This window comes from Diadema setosum, chromosome 9 (genome assembly GCF_964275005.1).
Source record: "Diadema setosum chromosome 9, eeDiaSeto1, whole genome shotgun sequence".
Taxonomy (NCBI): Eukaryota; Metazoa; Echinodermata; class Echinoidea; order Diadematoida; family Diadematidae; genus Diadema; species Diadema setosum.
Window position 1 is genome coordinate 39,200,147 of NC_092693.1, and position 25,493 is coordinate 39,225,639.

The 25,493-nt window shown below is 40.4% G+C and overlaps 1 protein-coding gene across 1 annotated transcript in view; it reads right to left on the reverse strand.

The window, feature by feature from the left end:
- Nucleotides 1–3,751: 3,751 nt before the first annotated feature.
- The window catches only part of LOC140233102 (arylsulfatase-like), a 36,726-nt gene continuing 14,984 nt past the window's right edge, over nucleotides 3,752–25,493 (reverse strand). The window contains exons 2-6 of the mRNA XM_072313217.1: nucleotides 14,758–14,916; nucleotides 7,595–7,707; nucleotides 6,299–6,521; nucleotides 5,225–5,389; nucleotides 3,752–4,620 (exon numbers count right to left, since the gene is read on the reverse strand). Of these exons, the coding sequence (XP_072169318.1) occupies nucleotides 3,968–4,620; nucleotides 5,225–5,389; nucleotides 6,299–6,521; nucleotides 7,595–7,707; nucleotides 14,758–14,916 (1,313 nt within the window). The 3' untranslated portion in view covers nucleotides 3,752–3,967. The remainder of the gene's footprint in view (nucleotides 4,621–5,224; nucleotides 5,390–6,298; nucleotides 6,522–7,594; nucleotides 7,708–14,757; nucleotides 14,917–25,493) is intronic.

Consider the following 25,493-nt stretch of genomic DNA (forward strand, 5'->3'; position numbering starts at 1 on the left):
ATGGTGTTCAAGTGCGTGTCCAAAGTAAAGCCAAGGTCTCTAACACATTCAGAGACCTTAACCCATTATAACCCCATCCTGAGTAGTTAGATCTGATAGAGGATCTGTGCTCCTAAACTGTGACGAGAAATGGATGAGTTCAGACTTGTCTTAGTTCAGACGGAGTCTCTGTTGGCAGTGGACCAGCTTTGATGTCATTGAGACATTCTCTCAGTGAGTTAACAACAGCAATCCTATCGCCAGGTGATATAATATTATCATATAAATTCGAGTGTCGTCAGCGTACATAACGTAGTTGACTCCATGATGACAACTGAGGATTCTCGTGAGCGGACCTGTAGAGGAGAAAAAGAAGGGGGCTGGCAACGGATCCTTGTGGAACTCCACAGCTGATAGAACTAGGACGTGAGGTCCCATTGATTATCACCGGCCTCTGTGTGCGATCTTAAAGACATGACTTGATCCATTGGATGGCAGTGACTGTGATGGAATAGTCATTACTAAGTCGTTGTAGTAGCAACGCGTGGTCGAGCGTGTCAAACGCAGCCGAATAGTCGAGAAGAAGAAGAGCAGCCCCATTGCCCTTGTCAACAGCAAGAAGGCGATCATTGACCACTAAATCTTTTAACAATACATTTTCTGTGGAGTGGAAGTTGCGGTATGCTGACTGGTTTGCGGGAAGCAGATGATCAGCTGTGTAGACACATTCCTTTCAAGGAGCTTGCTTACAAATGGCAGATTGGCGATTGATCGGCAATTGCTCAGGACATCGATCGGGATCTAGATTCGGTTTCTTCAACAGAGGGGAAACAAGAGATGTCTTGAATGGTATTGGAACTATACCCGATTACAACGATGTGTTAATAATGTTTTTAGAACCGGAAGCAGCTCATCAAGGCACTCTTTGAGCAGCTGGAAGAGGGTCCAGACTGCAAGATTTCGGTGGAGATAGCATGATAAGACGTCGAAGCTGAACTTCAGTAACTGGCCTGAACTCGCTCAGGTAGAGTTCACAGGAGAAAGTACCATAATTTTTATGATATTCCTGTGATGTTTTAGTCTGTAAAGCGCATTAAGACGTTAACAAGTGTGAAATGCGCTATATAAAAACTAGCTATCATTGTTATTATTTTGGGACATATACCACAGGACTACCACAGGACAATACCACACAGCAGTAACACACAGGAGTACCACACAGCAAAACCACACAATATCACACTGCAGTACCACACAGCAAAACCACACAAAATACAGTAGAAAGTACCACAGAAAAATACCACAGGACGACCACAGAACAATACCACAAAGCAGTACCAACTGGAATAAAAAAAATCATATTTCAGAATTTAATTGATAGATGAGTTGTGAATTATAACAATCGATTTAGTAGTAGGCCTACTTAACATGTACAGCATTACCAAGCTATGTGGTAAGGCAATCTATCCTGTGGTACCAGATGTTGCCAAAATACTGTGAGAATATCTGATATCTCAGTACTAGATGGTTAATGTACCACAGGCTCGATCATGCGGTAATGTGAATATTAGTCAGCTGTGGCATCCGTGAGATAATGTATATATCTTATATGGTACAAGATTTAATGCCAGTTACCTAGACCATTCTGGAATTAAGTCGTGCCAGTACCAGTTGGATGAACAAGACCATAACTGATTTGAAGCTGGATGGTAAGTGGGAGCACTGATGTACAGCATTTCCTGTGGTATTTCTGTGGTACTCCTGTGGTACTCCTAATGTGGTACATATTTTACATAGCTCATGAATATTCATAAAAAGAAATCTTAAATTTTGGAACATACATACAAAAGACTTTTGAATTCAAAGAATGTATGCTGGGACTTACTTTGTACTTAATCAGAAATTTTCTAATATTATTATGTTATTCCCAATGTCATAAATTTTGTTATGAAAAGGTAGTTTGATATTCTAATAATAATGTTATCTAGTTAGTAACCATGCATTAATGCATTACAACTAAATGGCCTATGTATAACATGTATTGATAAACCTAATGACTCTCTAGAAATAGGATGACTATTTAGAAGTATGTAGGAATAGGATGGTACCTACGTATAGGACATGAGACTGTTGTTTGAAGTTGAAGACCTATATATCAGGGCCCTGTTTTATGAAGAGTTAAAATTGATTACAAAGTTGATTTCTATCAGAAGTCTATGGCAGCCTGTGTGGTAAGGAAATTTAAAATCGATTATATCTTTTGATAGATTTCGGTATGTTCGTCAAGGAGTGAACACGCGGTCACGGCCTTCTCCTCCACCACCCATTGCGTAGCGTGTATTTCTGGAATTTCAAGTCCACCTTTCAAAAATGGCAAGTAGCAGCGGGCAGTGGGGAACCCATAGCGGGAAACGGCTACGGACTCCTTCGAGTGTTACAGCCTCGAGCCCGGTTTTCATCACGCCGGAAAGCCCCACGTTACTGCCGTCTATCAAAAAACTTATGGAGACACAGATAGACAGGGTTTTGGAGAGCATTCAAAGCATGGAAAGGAAATTTGAGTCCAAGATCAAGAAGCTCGGAGAGAAAGTGGATGAAGTCGTGAAATCTGTCAACTTCAACGACCAAAACATCCAGGAGCTGAAAACGCAAATACCAAAACTAGAAAGTAAACTGAAGGAAGAAAGAGAAAAGGTGAATCAGGAGCTGGATGGTATGCAGTCATACATCAGCCGGGAAAATTTGCTATTCCATGGCCTTCCAGAAAAGGAGGAAAGGGAGGGCTCTGAAAAAGTGCTCCGTCAGTTTTTTGTGGAACACCTGAACTTGGAACGCGAGAAAGTAGAGGAGATTGAGTTTCAGCGGGCACATCGGTTGAATGCAACAGGGAGACCGCGCCCATAATATCGCTCGCTTCCTGCCCTGAGGTACAAAGACCGCACTACGGTGATGCAGAACACAAAAAATCTCAAGGGAACGAGGATGTCTGTTACGAAGGATCTCCCGAAGCGAGTGAGGGACTTTCGACGGGAGCAGATGCCCGCCATGAGAGCGGCCCGCGCAGCGGGCAAGCTGGCCTACTTTTCGCGACGCGAACCCTGGAAACTCTTCGTTGATCGGGTGTATGCCTATGGAGAAGCAAGGCCAATTCGTCCAACAGCACCCGACGGGAATCCGCCTCCAGGTTGAAAAGGTGTCGGATCGAGAGGCTCACCCGACTCTTTTGGAGCAACAGGTGGCTGAGGCGGCAAGAATGGAGGTTGGAAACTAGATAAGTATCGGGAGCCATTTAGAAGTTAGTGAGATTGGAAATTGATAGTTAAAGTAATTTTGTTTCAGTGTAGAAAGGTATCACCATCATGAAACGCTAATTTGTTGGAGAGAGCGGAAAGTTAATTACCGTATTATATACTTTGACACCTTTTCATGGATCACGCTGCCATTCTGGATATTGGAGACTTCATGAAGTCTATTGACTTTTTATGAAAAAAAAAATATCACGAGTACATAGACAGAACAGGGCCCTGGACTATATAGGTTATTAAGTAGGGCCAACTACCTTAAATCAGTGTGTTTCAATCCCTCAAATCACCACTCGCCTATCACTTAAATTCTTGGATATATGGCTATTGGTTCTTCCAGACTTTGTTTTCGATCTATGCAGCTGATTGCAGTTCAATTCAATTGATTTCAGTACATGTATTTTGATTTGTATTTTTTTTTTTAATGCTGGGTGCATGGTAAGTGATAGTGCAGAGGTATAGCGTATGGTATTTCCTGTGGTATTTATTGAAGTAATATTGTGTGGTTATCCAGTGGTATCTGTCCTGTGATAATGTCCCAAATATCACAGGAGTATTCCTGTGGTATATCCTGTGGATATCCTACTGATCATGTGGTATTACCACAACACTTTCCTTTTTGTAAGGGTGGGTTACTCTCCCCCAAATATTTTTGCGGCCAAAGTAAGAACACCTTCCTCATCTCTCTATCTATAGTTGTACGGGCCGTCCACGGGTCCGTAGTTACAGATGCACCCAGTGTCGGGGTTGCAACATGGAATGTTGCCTCCGTCCGGGTCCTGGTCCTGAAGAATCGGATCTGCGGGGATCATTGAAGCATGGTGGTTCTTGAGCGTGTCCTGGAGGTCCGCTAAGACTTGCTGGACCAGATCAGAGTTGGGATCAAGTGCGTAGGTCTCCTTGGGATCATTCTCAATGTTGTAGACAAGGGGTGGGTTGTGGGCAGACACGCAGGAGCCGTAGCATTGGTCGCAGTCCGTGTAATGCCGTGACGGGAGTCCGTCAGCCGAGCACTGGGTGGCAAATGTTGCCTTAGTCTGCACGCGGTGTGTGTAATAATGAACCTTGTATGGGCCAGATCGAACTGCCATTAGCCGGTCCTCGCAGTAGTAGAATAGCGCGTCATGCGGCGATGGCGCGTCGTTGAGGAGGACGTCCGTTATGATCTCCCCGTCGTACAGGCGGTCACTTGGAAGGGAGCCTCCGCCGAGATCCACCAAGGTGCGCAGGATATCCAGTGAACTGACCAGTGTGTCCGACTTTCGTGGCGTGATTGTGCCTGGCCAGTAGGCGATGAAAGGAACCCGAATGCCACCCTCCCAGGTGTTGGACTTGTAACCTGAATGTCGGTAAAATAAAAAAGCATAGCATCCCTGGTACGTCAACGAATGCAAATACTATTACATTTACTCACTGTATAATGTTAACTGAACCGTTTTTCGAGCTACCCCTACCCGTAAAGTATTTTGCCTGCAACACGGAGCACATGTATTCAACTGTGCATAGGTCTACACACCTGTAAATAGCACACTATCACAACATGTAACAGTTTACATGATTATATACCACATGGGATATGACAATGACCATGATGGCAGACAATGCATTTGTACCCTTATTGAGAAAGAGGAGAGTAGCAGAGCGAATGGGGAGGGGCTGGGAGACTGATCATAATGATTTTGGTATTTTCGAGATGAACTTCGTGAACCCCATCACTAATTGATTATGGATGAATTTGTACTCGTGATGATACGTAATCAACGGAATATATATGGGGAGCTCCTTTAAAAGTGGACAGGAAAGATGATTACCTTAAGTCTTCGATTTTTTTAAGTTAAGCTTTACCATAGTCACAAACTCAGTCCTATGCATGATATTATTTTTTAAATGTAGAAATAAATAGATAAATTTGTTGCAGTGAGCAGATGCCTATACAGACGTACCTTTAAAGATTCCCGCGTCCCCGCCATGGGCGCAGTACTCTGGCTGTGGTCCGTGGTCGGAGATGAAGAGAGTCAGGGTGTTTTCAGCCAGACCGTGCTCCTCGAGGGCGTGCAGCACCTGCCCAACGGCGTCGTTCATTTCGTTGATGTTGTCGCCGTATTCTCCTACCGATAGAGAGAAAGGGAGAGGGGGAGGGTGTATACAGAAGCATAGTATCTGAAATAGGCATGCAGAAAGTTTGCAATAACTGGGAAATTTGACGAAATAATCTTGGAGGATGCTACTCTTTCTCTTCGAGAATTGCAAGCATGGATGACAATGTCGTGACCGTGCATCACAAAACCAAGAATGAGTCGCACTCCCAAATTTTATGGAGGACTCAAAATAGGTGAAAAAGGTCATCCTATCATAGTCAACTTTGGGATTTTCATTTATTCTGAAAGAGCAAATCGCAGATCTTCTACATTATTCTAAAGTTTGAGGAAAATGAGATATGGAACACTTTTTGTAGAATAGTGTGAAGGCCTCTTTTCATTTATCAAAAATCCTTTACACTCTAGTTACTTTCAGCTCTGATGCTTTGAAAGTTTGATTTTTTTTTTCTTTTTTTAGTGTGTGCTTTCTTTCCCATATTTAGATAGGTTGTAGGTAAGTCCATTTGAATTGACTTAAACATCATTTTAAAGCTTAGAATCTGCTCTTTCAGAATTTGCCTAAACTCACGTCTGGCAATTGTTTTTTGGTTCATAATGCAGGGTCATTATGATGATAATCATTGTATTGCATGGCACCCTTTTTCAGTATTTTGTAAAGTTATGGTCCATTTTTTTTAAAATCTCCATTATTTCATTATTTTTTTCATTCATTCCTGTTTTATTTTCATTTTCAAACAATATACATGGATAACACAAACGTCAAAATGATGTAATAATCATGTAATAATTCAATCATTTTTATATTTTCTATCTCCACCATCTCAATAGCCCTTCCATAATATCTTATGTTTGTATACACACACATAAAACATATACACTGTGTAAGATTTATATTTCATCCTATCAACTATGGCGCACCTCGTTTCGAAGATCCTACAAAGGGAGGCGATGCGAACAGCGACACGTGTGGGTGGGCGAGCGGGAAATAAAAGAAGAACGGGTTATCGATGTTGTCAGCGATGAATGAAAGTGCGTCGTTGACGAAGGTCTGGGAGAGGTAGGTGTGATTGAACGGTTGGGCTACGATGGTGTCCTTCTTGAACAGGAAACATTTCTTGACATCGGGGAAATCCATAAGTCGCTGTGCAATGAAATTCAAAACGGACCGACAGATGAAAGTACCATTATCAAGGGGCAAGGGGGCACCGTGTTGTTAGACGAGGATCGCGCTTCTTAAGTATTTTAGCTCACCTGAGCCAAAGGCTTGACTGCGATCACTCGTCCGGTGTCCGTTGTCTGTCATATGTAGGCCTACACTTTTTACATTTTCATCTCCTTCTTGACAACCCCATGGCGAATGTTCACCCAACTTAGAAAGTAGCATCCCCAGGGGCATAAGATCTTAGTCTATTCAAATAGGCACCATGCCCCCTCCCCCCGGGGTCCAAACCCCTCAAAATTAAGGAATCTTTACAAAAAAAAGAAGAATCTTCTTCTCTGTAGAACCAGAAATGATAGAGCTAAGTTAATATTGATGAAGGCAGCTTCGAGTTCGTCTTGGCGGGAGACCGATAACCTCCCCCCCCCCCCCCCATATTAAGGAATCTGAGTACAAAATAAAATTTTCTTCTGTCAAACTAAGTGGAAAGCTAAGCTAGTGCTGTGTGTAACTTAGATTAGTGACTGTAGTTTAAAGTATGTGGCAGATCGGGGGAGGGAAGAGACAAAATCAGGTCAATCTTCACATTTTCACTTTCTTCTTGAAAACGTATGGTCAGATTTTTACCAAATTTGGCATGGATTATCGCCAGGGTGATAGAATTTATATCTGTGCAATTTAATGGGCACTATTCCCCAGCTCCTCCCCCCCCCCCCCCACCCCCACCCGCTCTCTTTTTCACAGAATTGGTTACGAGTTGCGGTTATAGGCCACTTAATTCCTGATCAATTCGTGGACAGCATTTCCTAGCGGAGTCCGTGGGATATAACAGACTGGTTATAAAGCCAAGAAGGTACTAAGTTGGCCTAGTACCTCCTTGGTTAGACTTGACTGCTCCCACTTGGAGTAACATCTGATAATGAACGAGAAAACTGGGTTCCGAAGGCAATGATTGTCCGAATGCCTGTCGTCCAGAAGGCAATAGTCAGGGGGCAGTAGTCCCATATGTCCACTTTATGGTCAGCAGTACAAATAAAGAATTGCAATCAACTTACCCCAGTATCATCACAGGCAAAGCTGTTGGTAAATGGCAGGAAATGTCCCACGAAATCGAAACCATGGTTCATCGGGAGATGGGTGCCATCGTCTCTGGTCTTACTGTTTATGCCTGAAATAAAATTATGTCGAGAAGGAGTTAATGTCAGACTGTGCTCAAAAGGAACACTGGCCTTGGAGTCCGCGTCCTTGTAATATCATATTTTGCTCTTCTGATCTTCACCAGAGATGTTAGATAGGTTCGTCATGCCAACCATATCATAATATATATATCGATCACAACCAAACAGCTGCATTTCTCCCTCAAGCAGATGAAACAAAAGCAGCATTAGTGTTTTAGAATAGTTCTAAAATGTGAGTTAGGGATAGAAACAACCACTGTAAAAAGTTGAATCCGTATAATCGGCAAATACACAAATGTGAACAATGGTTATGATAAAAATGTTTCCAGACTAAACCGTCTACAGTTACGATTAATTGAGAAAAACACTGATATCTCATATTCTATATGCTTTATTGCGAAGATTTTATATGGAAGGATGTTTTGCGATACAACAAATCTATAATATATGCATCAAATAAGATAACTTGAACATTTTTTAAATCACTGCTCACAAAGGTAAACTGGACCTTTAATTCTGACATTTTTTCTTGAGATTTGCACTTATTTCCTTTTGCATTTCTTTTACAACTATCACATTTCTTTTAATCTTTCCCCACTTCTCTTTCTTTTCTGTCTTTTTCTCCTTCCTCTTACTTGATATTTATTCTCACTAAAAAAAAAAAAAAAAAAAAAAAAAAAAATTCCATGGATGCCAAGATTGCCGAGACTTCAACTAAGGAGGTTTTAAGATGGAGTTCCAACTGGCTGTATAATTATTCAAACAGTTGCCAGTTTTCTGTTTATGTACAACAGAATTCCATAGGTGCGTTTGTGCCTTTGATGATCGATGTTCGATGCCGCCGTCTTGTTGAGCAAGCTGAAGATCCCTTTTGAATGTAAACATAATGTTGACTATATTTTGGGTGTTATTTATTGAACGAAATGAAATTTCACTTTGTGATAAAGCATATAAAACCAAGTCAGTCCCGTCCATAAATTTGTGCAGCAGTGTAAATCACAGTTGTATCATTTGAAGGTGTTGAAAAACTGTACCATAATGGCAAGCCGGTTGTATCACTTTTCTATTTAATTCCCACAAATAAAACTGATATGGAATAATCTTCAAGTATTATTCTTTATTGATAGATTATCAAATCTATGCCCGGGCATGCCCAGTAAATTTCATTTTTATTTCATCATTTTTTTTTTTGCCCAAATTTCTATTCGTGCGTTCCCGTGTTTTTATCGTCATTGATCACCTATATTTTATTAGTAGGGATGGCGAAAAGTAATTACCATATCTCCCTAAATTCCGTAGATTGAAAGTCATTCTTATAGATTGTAGTCAGGGACCAATCCAAAATTGGATTGAAAGTTTCAATCGAATAAGATTGAATTCTAACTCTATTAGATTGAAAACTTCAATCCAACTTTTGGATTGGTCCCTGACTACAATCTATTTCAATCTAAGGAATTTAGAGTGATCACAAAGACATATCTTCCTTATGGAAAGTGGCTGGTGAGTCTTCCTATCTGCGCTGCAGATCCAGTTTGGTATATGCTTCAAATATTTTCGACTGGCGGCATCGTACATCTAGCGAAGGAAATAAGACGGTTGTGACTCAAGTTCAAGTTCAAGTTCAAGTTGATTTATTTCATTTCCAACAAACAAAATAATTGGAAGTACAATGAAACATTCGTATACACAGATGTCAGGAAATCAGTACCACAATGCGATGAAGAGAAATAACATTGTAAAAAAGATACAGGTAAATTATCAACAGAGATACAAAAAGTAACTGCTATGTCACTGTGGTATAAATGCATAAACAATATTTGCTGGAAATGGAGGGGACTGCTAAAAAGCAGAGCTTGTAGAATGCAGTCCAGTCATACAGAAAAAAAAAAACATATAGTAGCAAAAACAACAACAACAATAACAATTTCCCTAAGCGGTAGTAAAAAAAAAAAAGACAGACAGAGCAATACATGTACACACACATACATGCACACATACCAACGCACATTGACAAACACAAGGCGGCTCTCTTCTAAGGAAAGATTGATGAGAGGATAGAACGATAGTGAGGAAAGTAGTAAGTCCGAGGTGGACAAGGGGGTGGGGGAGGGGGAGAGGAGAGGGAAACGATGGGTAATAACAGGGTACTGGAGGCACAAAAGACTCCATTCTCTTAATCCCTGCTTCAGCATCACAAGTGACATACGAAAGATGGCACGTGAAATGCGTGGTCCTTACTCTTAAGGGATATTCGTATAAGAAAGAGTCTCAAAGGGATGTCCATACATCATACATTATAGTGTCTACCAACACTCTGTAATCAAAATGTCTGACATGGCCCAAACAGTAAATGACCTACTCAGTTTTCGTAAAGAGATGTAACATAATGTATTAAAGGGATGGTACAGTATTGGTGGAGATGAGAATTGGGCTTTTAACGTTTTGCGAGATACCAAGAAAACACTTATGATATAGTACAGAGCATACCATTTTAAGAGGAATTCAAAGTGTATTTGATGAAAATCGGGTTTGGAATGACTGAAACATCCAAAAACAAAGTAAAACAAAGCGATCGCAATAAAGTGTGGGTCCCACACTTTATTAGAATCGCTCATTTTTGGATATCTCAGCCATTTCAAAACCAATTTTCCTCAAAATAATAAACGTTGAATTCCATATAGAATTACATGCTCTTTCATATTTCATGAGGTTTCTCATTATCTCACCAAAAAATGTTAGAAACCTGAAATTAGGTCTCAACCAAAAGCTGTACGATCCCTTTAAACCACACGATCAGCAGCACAGAAAGAGGAACCAGCATCAAAGTTCAAAGTATTTCATTGTCACGTAAAAATATACATGAAATTCCTTTTCGGACGTTAAATTTTGTGCAGAGTTAGTAAGTGTCCCAAACATTACGGTAATCACTCAGTATACAGAACGACATGCAAAATACAGACAATGACATTCAACGCATTTTACAGCAACAAAATCGCAATTACATAAATATTGCACAAAATATTTCTTAGAAAAAGACAAAAAAGGTTAACTAAAAAGCTGAAGAAATAGAGGGAGTAAAAATACAACAATGCATTCTTCAGCTTCGAATCTTGTTTGCAATCCAGACATCCCACACCAGAGCACCTTTCCATCGAACTTATTTACAACGTACAGAATACAAACACATACGCACACACGCACACGCACAAACACACACACACACACACCATACACCACACACATGTACATCACCTTTAACCCATATACCGGCACTGTAAGAAATAATTCAAAACACACACTCACACATTCGCATAATCTACGCACACACCAGTGTATATAAACACAAACACACACACACACACACACACACACACACACACACACCCTTACACAACTCACAGCCCAGTCAGTTTTAATCGAAAAGGTTGATGCCAATTATGTTCAGATGTGAGATATTCATTCATTGGCTGATTATTCACTGTTGTATTTTCTATCACCCAGTAAAACGATTGATTGATGGTTAAATCATTACACCTCCATTCATTAACGCCAGCGTAAAATAGAAAAAAAAAAACAAACAAACAAAGAAACCTCGAAACATTTATTAATAAAGAGAGACATACTCGAATGAGAGGCAAAAAGCGAAAGTACGGTATTGCGCATTACAATTACTATATATATATATATATATATATATATATATATATATATTTATATATATATATATACAACTATATACCTATTTATATATATCCCTAGTTGGCACCTTAGGGAGACATATTGGGGGGAAGTGTCTTCATTAGGGAGACAACTGGTCATTAAGGAGACAATTTTCGTGTCTCCATCGCGTAAACTGCCATTGAACATGTAATAATAAATTTGCATATAAAACAAATGGAAATGTCTTCCAAATGACCCATCTAGGAGTATATATATATATATATATATATATATATACATACAACTATATACCTATTCATATATAGATGTCAAGTGTAAGAACAGTCATAGACAGTCAAAGACACTGCAGGAGCCAAAAAAAAAAAAATGGACTGACGTTTCGGTCAAAGATCTTTATCAGAGGAACGTCAGTCCAATTTTTTGGCTCTTGCGGTGTTTCTCTATGACTATTTTTACTCTTAATACCTATCTATTACACACCGACGCAGAACTTCCATATTTTGATTACTACATATTACACTCTTTCTTAAATACAGTAGAGAGAGAGAGAGAGAGAGAGAGAGGAAGAAAAACCCTGGAATATATAAAGATGCAGAGGAAAGAGGACAGAGACAGAGACAGAACTCCAGTGAAAGAGGGGGAGCGATAGAGGGCGGGGGTTAGGGAGGAAATGCAGTTTGATAAAAAGTACATCAATCTAGGTTTGTTTGTTTTTTCTTCTCATTTGTGCTTTGTCTATGTGTTATAATTCATCTTATCTTTGTTATGCTGAATCAAAAGTTTCTTGTGTTTACCCATGTACACTTATCTGAAATGCTGAATAAATAATGATAATAATAATAATGATAATAATAGTAATAGTAATAATAATAATAATAATAATAATAATAATAATAATAACAATAATGATAATATTGAATATGAAGAAAGTAAATGTTGAGAAACTTGTGGAAGATGTTGCTGCTATATCGTGGGAAGAATTACAGAATTACACAACAAGAGCAGTGTAAACGATGCCCAATGATTTTTTTTTTTGGAAAATACACTGAAACGTGTACTTGACAGACACGCACCTGTAAAGAAAATTCGTATCAAGAAAAAAGAATCTCCATGGATTAACAATGACATCTTATTACTGATCAGACAAAGGAATTAACAAAAGAAAAAAGTATGACGATACGGTGACGCTGATGAATGGAGATGTTATAGAGTATTAAGAAATAAGGTTACTGCATGTATTCGTCAAGCAAAGACAAATTACATTACTCGAAGTATAAACGAAAGTAGAGGTCAGTCTGGTGATAATATATATGGAAATCACTGACGAGTTTAATGCCAGAAAAATGATTCTATGAAAATAACTGAAATAGAATGTGATGATGATGTATAAATTATGATAAAAAAAGAAATTGCTGACTGTATGAATTCTCTTCCCCATAGGGATGTGTGTTAAAAATTTTCAAATTTCAAATTTTTAAATAATTTCAAAAAATTCTGTAAAATAGCTGGGAGAAATGAGGTGTTTCAGCTTCACTAACCTGGATAAGTGAGATATACCCTTCCATCCATCAAATTTTCAGGGTGGATTCTTCAGTCCAAATTCTGTCCAGGGGTCCGCAAAGCCAGACTACGAGTTCTTGTCACTCAAAAAATCACCCATTTTCCGTACACGTACCCAATGAAATATAGTCCCCTCAAATTCCACCAGAAAAGCTTTCATCTTCCATCCAAAGTGCAATTTGTAGAGGAATTTATACTCAATATCTACAGCTATTCAGTTTTGCCAAACTATACATCATTGATTTTTAATTAATTTTTTTCTTCATTTATTTTGGTATCTTTGGTACGAATTTGTGAAGGGGTCTGGGACATTCCATTGTATTTACGGGTGTGAGCCCTATAGGGCTCACACCTGTAAATAAAATGGACTAAAGAAAGCCTACAGACACGGTCGATCATTCCATTCTTTTGAATAAGCTAACGGCTTGCTGGACAGGACGGCTCGATCCTACAATGGTTCCGCAGCTACCTATATATTATAGGATGCAATATACTTGTGTAAATTGGATTTAGTCCAGCTCGCAGATGATGCAATGCGGAATACCACAGGGGTCTAACCTCGGTCCACTGATATTTGTCTTATATGTAAATGATCTACCTCTGTGTTTGAATACATCGCAGATGACACATGTGTTTATCATGCCAGCGCATATCCGAAAAACATTGACAGATTCATTAAATGCAGACTTATTGTTTATTGATTCATGATTGAAAAAGAATAGACTTGCTTTGTAAAAAAAAAAATAAAATGTGAATTTCTTTTGATTGGAACTAAGAAACGAATTAAGTCAACTGTTATTTCAGATGTATGTATTTAGAATACTCCTCTCAAACGCGTTACGCACTGCAAGTATCTCGGATTTATTATTGATGAGCATTTAAATTGGGATAAACATATTGATTATCTAAGAAAGAATACAGTAAAAGATAGACCGTATGTTACACAACAAACTGCTTTAACATTTTATAAATCTGTAATACAAAATAAGTTTGATTATTGTAGTATAATATGGGGGAATGCTGGGAAAGGGTACTTGGAAAATTTACAGCGAATGTAAAATAGGGCACTCCGGGTGGTTCTCAATGTTGAGTGAAAATTTTCTAGTCGAGATATATATTATGAATGTTTGAATATTGATAATCTTTCAGTACGGAGAGATAAACATGTGTTGTATATTATGTATAAGATTGTCCACGAAATGATGCCTGGTGAGTTTATGAAATAGTTTGTATTTAAAGAATTTTATCATAATTTGAGAAACATGTAGGAATTTAGAATTACCAAGACCACGTACAAATCTTAAGAAACGGAGTTTATCGAATAGGGAAATCACACGATGGAATCAACTTCCTGTACATCCTTTATAAAAAAAATAAGTCATCTGCTGGATTTAAGACAAGTGTTAAAGTATAAGACAGAAATGGAGTTAATTTATGAAACATATTTGATGGATAAAGATATATATTATGACGATATTTAGTATTATGTTATAAATGGACGGGGGGAAGGGAGAGGGTAAACGTTTGGCTTTTTTGTGTGTGTACTTTCTTGTATTTGTGTATTTTTTATTATTTCAATCAATGCATTGTATTTTTTTTTGCTTGTTTGATATGTTTGTTATTGTATAATGTATGATGATGTATATGCGATTTTTATCGGGCACGGACCAGCTGAAGAACAGCCAATGGCTGAAGCAGGTTCCGTGCTAAAATAAAATCATGATGATAATAATAACAATGATAATAATAATAATAATAACAATAATAACAATGATGATAATAATAATAACAGTTCTCACCCAGATGCCACTTGCCAGCCATGCCTGTGGTATAGCCTGCCTTCTTGAGTGCCTCGGCCATCGTTAACTCGCTACTTGGTAGGCCGGATCGAGTTTCGGGGAGGAACACACGCGGTCCACCAGGGGCGCTGTAGACTCCGGACCGCGCGGGATAACGACCTGTAACAGAAGATGTGTCCACACCCTGATAAAATCAATGGTTCATTTTTTATTCTAATTTGAAAAAGATAGCTCCAGGACGTAGTTTTTTACTTTTTGACTAACACGGGGTTTTACTCCCGTATAGAGTATGAATAAAACTGAGTAGGTCAACGGTAGTTACTATACATTGACACTCATGCGACACTCACGCATCCATTCACTCATTTCCTATCTCCAACAATACATCTAAAAAATACTTTTTTTTTTAAATTTGGCAGAAGATATAGTTGCATATATTGACATTACAACGTATGATAAGTGAAAATCATGAGTATGCCATTAACAAAGAGGGTGAAAAGGAAAACAACAAAAACATTTTTAAAATATGAAAATGCTTGAAATGGGGAGAAATGCTTTAAAAACAAACAAACATACAAACAAAAACATTGCTTGCAGGGTGCATTCCACTAAACATATAAATCAAATTAACAATGACCTGCTATTTATATTTTATATACGTGGAAAGCGAAACTGCAAAACCGAATTACATGAACTAAGAATACACACGAAACTAGCCCTGAACAATACCCAGACAAATCCCAACACTTAGTCGCTGTCATGCAGAAAAGAAATAGGAAAGAAGAGGAAGAGAGAGAGAGAGAGAGAGAGAAAGAGAAAAAAGCTGATTACATGATGTGAAAATACAAAATAAAGGTCGATGGCGTAGACAAAATATGACAATATCAGACCGTGAGGCTTTTGCTAAACAGTCGGGTCGCGGGCGCGGCGCGATGTCGCTCTGCTAATGCTAGCATGCATGCGGTAAGTCGGAGACTACTACGTCTCGACCTTTCTGTGTTTTTGTTTTTTGTTTTAATCAAAATGCACATCAGCGTCAATGGAATACTTAATCATGATTGGTTGAAAGTTGAGATTGCATTGGACTCATGAGCACTTGAAAAATATTCATCGTGCCAAAACCTTCCGATCAGGTCGTACGACCCATACGTCCTACAACCTGAAACTTGGGTGTTTGGTGACGTCAAACCGACAGTCGGAAGGTCGTACGACCTCAGATCGTGTATAGTGTGCGGCGGGCTTTAGTCTCCAGCTATCATTTCAGAACACGCATATACCCTACCATCCGAGAGCAGGGATTCTCAAGAATGTTAATAGTAGGGAAACTCTTACAGTTTGGCTCTGCAACCAATGTGGACACCCTATCTGCCACGCACACTGCCATCAAGATTTTCAGTTGACAAATTATTTTAACCCACTTGAGTCGATTAGCAATGACAGTGAACTTAGCCAACCACCGGAGGCAACTTTCTCTTCGCCCACACCACTTGGAAATCAACCAACTGTTACATCTTATCAAAAGAACGAGAATCCCGGACAAAAGCCACGGTTTAAGCGAAAATCGATGAGGAGCTCCTAAAAAAATCTTGAATGTCAATTGTCACTGTCTCCGGCTACGGTCACAACCCCCAAAATCAGCCTGCCGGTCGGCGAGTTTTTAGCCAAAACCGGTCGGACAACGACCGGTGACCGACCAGTGACCGACCAGGCGCCACTGATTTTTAGGGCATCGGTCGGTCGCCGCTGAAATTTTAACGCGGAGTTAAAATTTCAGCGGCGTCCAACCAGTTTTCCCTCGCTGCCCAATATACGCTCGGTGTCCGAGCGGGAACCGCCCAGGAACTGACCTAATCGAGTGGTCGCTGCCGAGCGATTTAGGGAACACAAATAATACAGACAAAAATGACAACAGCACAAAAGAAAACCACGAGAATAGATCGAGCGGTCGCCGTCGAGTGATTTAGGGGCTAAAGATGCTAAGATAAGAATGCCAGAAGCACTGAAGGAAACCAGGGACTAGATGGAGAAGACAATCTAGCGTAATTTGGAAGAAGCAGGGGGAGGGATATGAGGCAAGGAAACCCCACCAACATCTCAGCATCTCAACATCTCGGCAACCAACATGAGGGGCATGGAAGTCAGAGGCAACCACTTTGGGGAAAAAGAGATGAAAGCAAAAAGTTAGTGTTGATATGTTGAGGTATAGTAAAATATGGTTTGGTTGCCTTATCATTCATTAAAGGCATATTGATTGAAGAAGGAATGAATGACAAGAAATGGGGAAAATTAAAATATGCGATTTGATAGGAATAGAAAAGTACTGTAAAATATAGAAGCAAACAAGATAATTTGGAAAAATCTAATCTATTCTAATCTTTGTTCCATCTTAGGTGTTTATCCCTTTTGTTTATTTCGTAATTTCTAGTTATCTGTGATATCACATAGCGGAGGTTTGTTAGTTGATAATTTAACTCTTGATCTTTTGCCTCGAGTTTTATCTTAATTAATTAATTAACACATCGCAGTTGGCCGTCGGTACGCCTACGGGTGACCGGTAGATGACCTATCGATCACCCGTCGGTCGCTGATCGATTTCGTAAAAATCGCCCGGTGGCCGGTGGGAGATCGTCCAGTTGCCGATAGGGCATCGCTCGGTGACTGCTCGCACTCTGCGCGTTGCAGATCCTCATATTTCGACAAAACTTTACTGAAAATCGATCGGTGATCGACGGGAAATCGACAGGGCACTGCTCGACCATCGCTAGGGTTTTACAGCCTGCTCAGCATCTCCAAAAACTGCTGAGCGGTGTCAGAATTTCAGCAGCGACCGAGCAGGCTACAAATCGGTCGGTCGCCGCTCTGAGTTGTGACCGTAGCCCTGTTAAGAGAGAACCATTCCAGTGTTTGATAGGGTAACACGACCCAGACATCATTACTGGAACCGAGTCATGGCTCACAGACAAGCATACATAGTAACAACGAATGCTTCCCAACTGACGTCTACAATGTACATCGCAGAGATCGACCCGGAGGAGGACATGGTGGAGGCGTCTTCATCGCAGCTAAACATGACCTCTTGCTGAGATGGGAAGATACCCTAGAGACTAAATGCGAGATACTCTGGTGCAGTATGGAACTTGCATCTAGTAAGACAATGTTGATATAGGAGCTTATTACGGACCTCGTGAACATAATGCTGAAAGTCTTGCAGAGCTGGAAGAATCCCTTGCTCGCATCAACGTAAAACACACTGTTCTCGTCGCTGGGGACTTCAACTTTCCAGGATGAAACTGGCGAGAGAAAACGATCGAAAGGTGCAATTACCCATAGCCCTCCACCAACACTTTGAGGAAATGCTTGAAGATAAAGGCCTTACCTAACTCATTGAGGAGCCTACTCGGCAAGAAAACACCTTGGACCTCGCAGTAATCAGCAATCCCACAATCGGGCAGCTCAGACCATGATTGCTCCATTGTACAGATCAAGACAAGGGGGACCGAATCACCTCCCAAAGTAACGTCCTATCGGCCAATGATATAGTATATGAGGAATTTGTTCACTGAGCACATCGAATATGGCATCCAAAAATTTGTACCCTACACGGTGAGCAAACCACGGTAAAACCTGCCATGAATTACCCGTGAGATCAAAGCACTCCTCAATAAACGGCTGAACAGAAGGTGCCGTGACCAGAGAAAGGCCAACATCCAGGTCCCTGAGGAATGGCTGCTAGAACTAAGGGATCTCAAACGGAACATCCAAAGAAAGATGATGAGCTAGGTCCACTGGTCATACCTAGAGTACATACTCCTGGTGAGAATGATGAATACAGAGATATGAAGAGATTTCGGAAGTTTAAGCATAATAGAACTGACCATGCTGGCATAACACAGTTAAAGAAAGATGTCGATATTATAACTGACCCAAAAGAAATTGAGGAGTCCCTGAATCAGCAGTTTGAATCTGTGTTTACACAAGAGACCCCACCACCTGATGATCTTCTTTCGAAAGTCTCACCATATCCAGATATGCCAGCTGTTGTGATCACTACACCAGGCATCCAAAAACTTCTTGAAAAGCTGAAGACCCCCAAAAGGTCACAGGACCAGAAGGGATAACCCCCAAAATAATTCAAAAGCTGGCTCCAGTTATTGCCCCGATACTGGCCTGCATCTATGAGAAATCCTGCAAGACTGGGCTCATTCCAGACATGTGCGCCAGGCAAACATTGTCCATGTCTATAAGAAGGGCAGTGCATCTGACCCATCAAACTACAGACCGATTTTCCTCACCTGCGTATGCTGCAAGATAATGTACGCATTATTAACAGCAGCGTTATGCACCATGCTACAATAAATGACATCCTCTACCCGCTACATTAATGGCTTTAGATACGCTGTATGTTAGAACAAGAATGTCTTGTGAAACACAACTCGCTGGATTTCTACGAAATCTTCAGAACAACATGCACAAGAGGGTAATCAAACAGACGTCGTCGTACTGGACTTAAGTAATGCCTTTGAAAGTTGACCACCAACGACTTGCCCAGAAGCGTCATTTCTATGGTATCAAAAGATATACAGGCAGATGGATTGAAAACTTATAACTGTCCTCAACGAGCTGTGCTAGTAGGCCAAACCTCATATGCAGGCTCCGTGAAATCAGGCGTGCCTCAAGATTCAGTCGATCGGGCCTTGCCTCTTCCTATTCCTCATCAATGACGTGCCTTAACCCCTCAATTCCTGTGTGAGACTCTTCGCTGATGGCACCCTGGCCTGCATGACTGTCACCGATTCCAGAAAACTCCAGGCTGACCTTGATGCTCTAGCTGATTGGAGCAAGAAATGGCTGGTGGAGTTCAATCCTGATAAGTGCCAAGTCCTTCGGGTCACCCGTAAAAGACACCCAGAGGTCTTCCTTGGTACACCCTCCACGCCAGACCTCTCAAGGCTTTCCCAGCAGTGAAATATCTAGGAGTCTCAATTGCCTCAGACCTCCGTTGGAACAGGCATGTTGACAACATCTGCAACAAAGCAAACACCACCCTTGCATTCCTTTGCAGAAACCTGAGGATCTCCTCCACTCCACTCAAGACCATGGCCTATCAATCTCTGGTGATACCACCCCTGGAATCTGGCGCTATTCTGTGGGACCCACATACAGGGAGGAGCATCCGGAAAATCGAGATGATCCAAAGGAGAGCTGCGAGATTTGTCCTCAACAGTATCATAACACCTCATCTGTGACAGACATGATTCATGAACTCCAGTGGCACTCCCTACAGTTGCAAAGGAGAGAAGTTCTGCGTCTTGTCCTCTTCTTCAAAAGGCACCTAGTAGAATTCAGCACTGCACCCTACATCACACCAGTCCACAAAGCAACAAGACATGTTCATGGTCAAGGCTACCATCTGCCAATCTCCAGAAATGAACATCATAAACAGTCCTTCTATCCCACGCACTGTGCGGACTTGGAACTCACTGCCCCCTGGCATCATGCCTCAGCCCCATCAGTGGAAGCCTTCCGGCTTAAGCTGATGACAAGCTATGCAGTGTAGACTGCGGATGGATTTTTACTTGCACCCTTCGGTGTAACTGTTACAATTGCACATTCACACAAGCACAGCACGCACAGTGCATGAATCGCGCCTGTAATAATCTTCAAATCCGAACGACGCAGGACTGATACAAGAAGAAGAAGAAGAAGAAGAAGAAGAAGAAGGGGGTGGGTGGGGCTATATATGGGGTGGAGGGGTGGACTTCCCCCTCCCAGAGCAGGGAAATGTGAAATTTGAGAAGTAAAGTGGCTCAAGCTGTCAAAGGTCCCATTGTAATGATCATCAATATGATGCGACTGCTAGATAAATTCAGTTATTCATTCATTATCATTTTTTATCATTTTAATTGTAATAATCATTTAAGACCGGAAATGAATTAACATGCCCTCATTCAGGATAAAGGACAACTACTGTATTTGCCTGGTTGCTTCAAAGGCAAATCATTTTATACTATTTTAGCCTTGTGAGCATAATTCTATTTTAACAGAAATTGCTCAAGTACGTCGAAGGGGTAGAACCCCTCTTCCGACATATGTCCGAGTGAGATCCTCATGAGAATGGTTTCTTTTGAACATGCATTGTTAAAATGTTGTTGTGCTATTCCTTCGCAGTCAAACATTTCATGATGTACATAGAATCTCCAAGGTTAAAGCACCGTGACGCGAAGTGTAAACAGTATGCTCGAATGCTTCCAGTTTTGCTGCTGAATTTATTCATGTCTAGTGGGGAAGAAAAAAAGAAAGAAAAATTAAGATGATTCCCGCTTCATGAGAAACGTTGATGGTGACAATGGGGAGGGAAGATCGATCTCGCTTTGTATTGCACCGGATGTCTAAGGTGGATATGCCTTGGTGGGGGGTACAAAGACTCCCGCTCCAAGGAGCAGACAACACAAATGTTCTAATATCTTCTTTATGCCGTCGAGATATCTAAAAAGCACTTAATCCGTTTTTATTAGTCGACCGTGCATTCAGTACTTGGCAGTCTTGTACCCTGTACCGCGTTCAAGCTACATTGTCACTATACCACAGACTCTCGATATGAATATTATAACATGCAAAGGGATAGAAAATACCCGACCACCATCACGATCAATACATATCACATCATTCCTAGGTGCTATTTGGGCTTTTCTCAGTACGACGTTGGCAGAGGTCATTAAGGTTTAAACTCTGATAAAGCCGTACTTCATTTTCTCTTCACAAAATCCAAATCCACAACCTCAGGAAAATTATATCCAATATATTTTTACGATAACACCCAAGTACTTGTTGAAGTTGTTGTTTATTTTTTTTCCACCACTGGGTACTCTGACTTCTCATTGTAGATGTAATACTCTTGAATGGCGATTATGAAAACGACAAAGTCTGAGAAATTTCAATCGTTTGGGCTGCAGTCCGCAGTGCTTTTGCCCCCCCCCCCCCCCCGAGGGAAAAAAAAAAAGAGCCATCTCTAAAAGTGCGACGTGCATGTAGAACGGTATATAGGAGAAAGTCGACGGTCACCTGTAATTATTCGTCCGTGTGAAGGTCTTTCTGTTCCCATGGGTGGTGCTGTCTATTTACTTGGGATTTGAAGGATTATTTTTGACCTTCACGTTTGAACGGAAAATATCCTTTAAGAGCCCTTTGAAATACATCGGATTGTTGTTGTTTTTTTTGTCTTTTGTCAGTGATGGTACATGTTGCGACTTCCTTATCACGCGCATGTGCCCCCACCCCCCCCCCCCCCCACCGACAAGGTGTGTCAGCTTCTTTTTGGTGGGGCACAATAGCACTGACAATGACAGGATTGTTCAAGGACACATTCTAATCTTTCCAACTTTACAGCTGCTCTGAACCCCACCAAGCAATCGCGCTATAGCTCTCGATTTCACGTTTGACGTTTAAACATCTGAAGTTTGCTTGTCGTTTGTTTGAGGTGCAACAGAGGCCACTTAAATACGATAAACAACAACAAAAATGTTAATTAAGTATCAGTATCGATTTAAAATCATGCAAGTCATCAACTCAACCTTAGTCAAGTATGATACGTGTATATTACTTTTAAGCCTCAGTTAAGATGACATAATTATTTTCACGAAGTTTTCCCCTCTATTAAATCAATATGTTAGGTCTAAACGTTAATTTAAAGAGGTGCAGGTAAATCTGGCGTGTAAGATTTCTTTATTACCTCCTCAGTATTTAAGATACAGTCACCCGTAGACACAAGCGGAATCTTACACACAAAGAAAATTAAGATACAGTGTGTGAGTATTAGTTCCATGACATTTGCTCCTGCGACAATTGCTCCCATGTTGCACACTAAGCCAAACATAAATTCAAACCACAAACGTAACTCTGACCCTAATCCTAATCCTCATACAAACTATAAACCTACAACCCTATCACAACTCTAGCCCTAACCTTAAGTCCATAGAGAAAATAAGACTGGAGCAACTGTTGCAGGAGCAGAAATGTCGTGCCACCGTGAGTATAATAATATCTTACGCGATGGATCTCCTGCGAACACTTTTTGCTGGCTTGCTATACAGTCGGGTCGCGGGCGCGGCGCTGCTCGCTTGGACGAAATATAGGGCCTAGTAGCCCCCCCCCCCCCCAAAAAAAAAAACAACAAAACAAAACAAAACAAAACAAAACAAAACAAAACAAACAACAACAACAACAATAAACAAAAAACAAAACAAAACAAAACAAAAACAAAACAAAACAAAAATAAAAACGAAAACAAAAACAAAAAACTGTATGGTGTCTTCACGGGGACACATCGAAAAAAAGTCCATATCACAGGATGAAAACCGATCAAAATATACAAAGAGAAATAAAAGAGAGGATAACATGTAACGTAACAGAATTAGTCGAGAAGATGATTGACCGGAATGTATGATACTCAATTTTATCTCTTTCATTTAGCTCACAGGAAGTCTAGAGGCCACAGTAAGAAAACTGGACAAACAGTGTACTTGACTTGACGTGAGGAAATACTTTTTCAGCGATATAGTTGTCGATTTCTGGAATAGTCTCCCTGAATTTTGTATGTCATCTCAGCAACCTCTGCAAATAGATTAGACAATACTGGTCAAGTAAACAAGATCTTGTTTATGAACCAGTATAGACTGTGTGATTTTGTGAGATACTTTTGTCCTTTCCCCACACACTCAACTTGACAAGTTCCCAGAAAATGTAGAGCATTGAGATTGAGGCTTTGATCGATGAACAGGCATTGTCCGACATCATCATTGGACTTTTTAGAAGTAAAGTAAAGTAAGTAATGTAAAAGCAAGCTAGCTAGCGCACGTATAGTATGGCCGCAGCAGATTGCAGCAGCTCTAGACTGGCCTGGGGTGGGCTGTGCTTGCATCCCCCATCACACCGCACTAAGGCTATTTATGATCAGTATAGCGCTATATCTGAACAGTACGAATATACGCGCACAATGTTTTTATTCGCATCGTATCATTGCTGCTGCGCTGTATTTAATGCATGTACAGTATTGGAATAATTGTGCGTAGATATCAACCGTACAGACATAAAGAATGTAATTATATATATATATATATATATATATATATATATATATATATATATATATATATATATATTGTGAGATATGAGAAAGGAAGGAGAAATCGGTGCGTAGCTTTGACATCATTATTCCTCTCACTGTTCCTTCTTGGAACAGTGCATATAATATATAATATAATTATATTAATTTTACCTTAGTGAGAACTTTTGCATTGTGATGTCATAAATGGTACAATTTGATGCATGTTTTCGCGTGTTTTATCGACTTGAAACAGTACCACACGTTTAAGTAAGGTAGCAGTATTCTGATGTAGATTATCATTTAACAATTTGCCTATAAGATATAATTTAAATAAACTTCTTGTATTAATTCTTACAATGATTATCATTAACACTGTCTGTTAAGCAATCAAATTGAAAAAAAACAAACAACAACAATGAAAACTACATAGGGTGTAGTAGAGGGGTATTTCTTCTCCCACACGAAGGTGATTTTGAATTTTCAGACCTGAAATTCAGCGATCTGGTGTAAACTTTTGGTGAAATACTTAAAATGTTTTTCCAGCAAAAGAGTAAGGGAAATAAATAGGGCTTTTTCAGGGCAGTGTTAAAGGGGATTAGGATCCCCTTTAATAGCTAAATCACGGAATTTCAGCTCTTATTCTAGTATCACTGTGTACTATAGGTCTAATGAGGTAGGGGGTGTGGGAGGGGGATACCCTCTCCTCTCGACTGAGCTTTTGCATTTTTAGAATTGAAATGAAGCGATCTGAAGCACACTTTTTGTGGAAATTTCGGAAATTGTCATTCCCCAAAGACGGTGTTTTGTACTAAGTCTATGATAGATTGTACCAAGCAATGGGAGGGTGGAAAGATACCCCTCCTATACTTGAGGGAGGTTTTTCATTTTTCTCGAGAGCTGAAATTCAACGATCTTGCGAACACTTTTGGTGGAATATCCGGAAATTTGTCAATCAGAGAAGTGTAGCAAGTCTGTGGAATAAGGAGACAAAGCAAGAGGATGTGGGAGAAGGCAAGCCCTATTCCCCCTCCTAAACGAGGGAGATTCTGTACAAGTAATTTATGATTGCAGTTAGACGCGCACACATTTTGTGGCATATCTTTATGCAAAGTGTAACCATGGTCTATGCATGGAGAGGGGTGATGGATGCCAGCAGGGGGAAGGCGTGGGAGATGGCTATCCCCACCCTTCTCATACGAGGGAGTTTTTGCCTTTTTAGAGTTGAAATTGAGATATCTCGTATACGTATATTTGACGGAATATTCATAATTATTATCTTGGGAGGGGGGGGGGGGGGACCGCCCCCTTCCTCCCCCTCCCCCTTGGATACGCCAGTGGTACTTCCTTACCCCTTTACATGTAATATCCATACGAGTATAGCGTGAACGAAGTATGTAGGGTACACGGCTGCCAAGTACCGAATGCACGGTCGACTAATAAAAACGAATTGATTTTGAGTGCTTTTCAGATATCTCGATGGCATGAGAGATTGTAACATTTGTGTTCGTCTGCCCTTTGGAGCGCGAGTCTTTGTACCTCCCAACCACCTCCACCTTAGACATCCATTGTGATTCGTTGGATCCTGATTCCCTCCCCATTGTCACCACGAATGTTTCCCATGGAGAGGGAATTC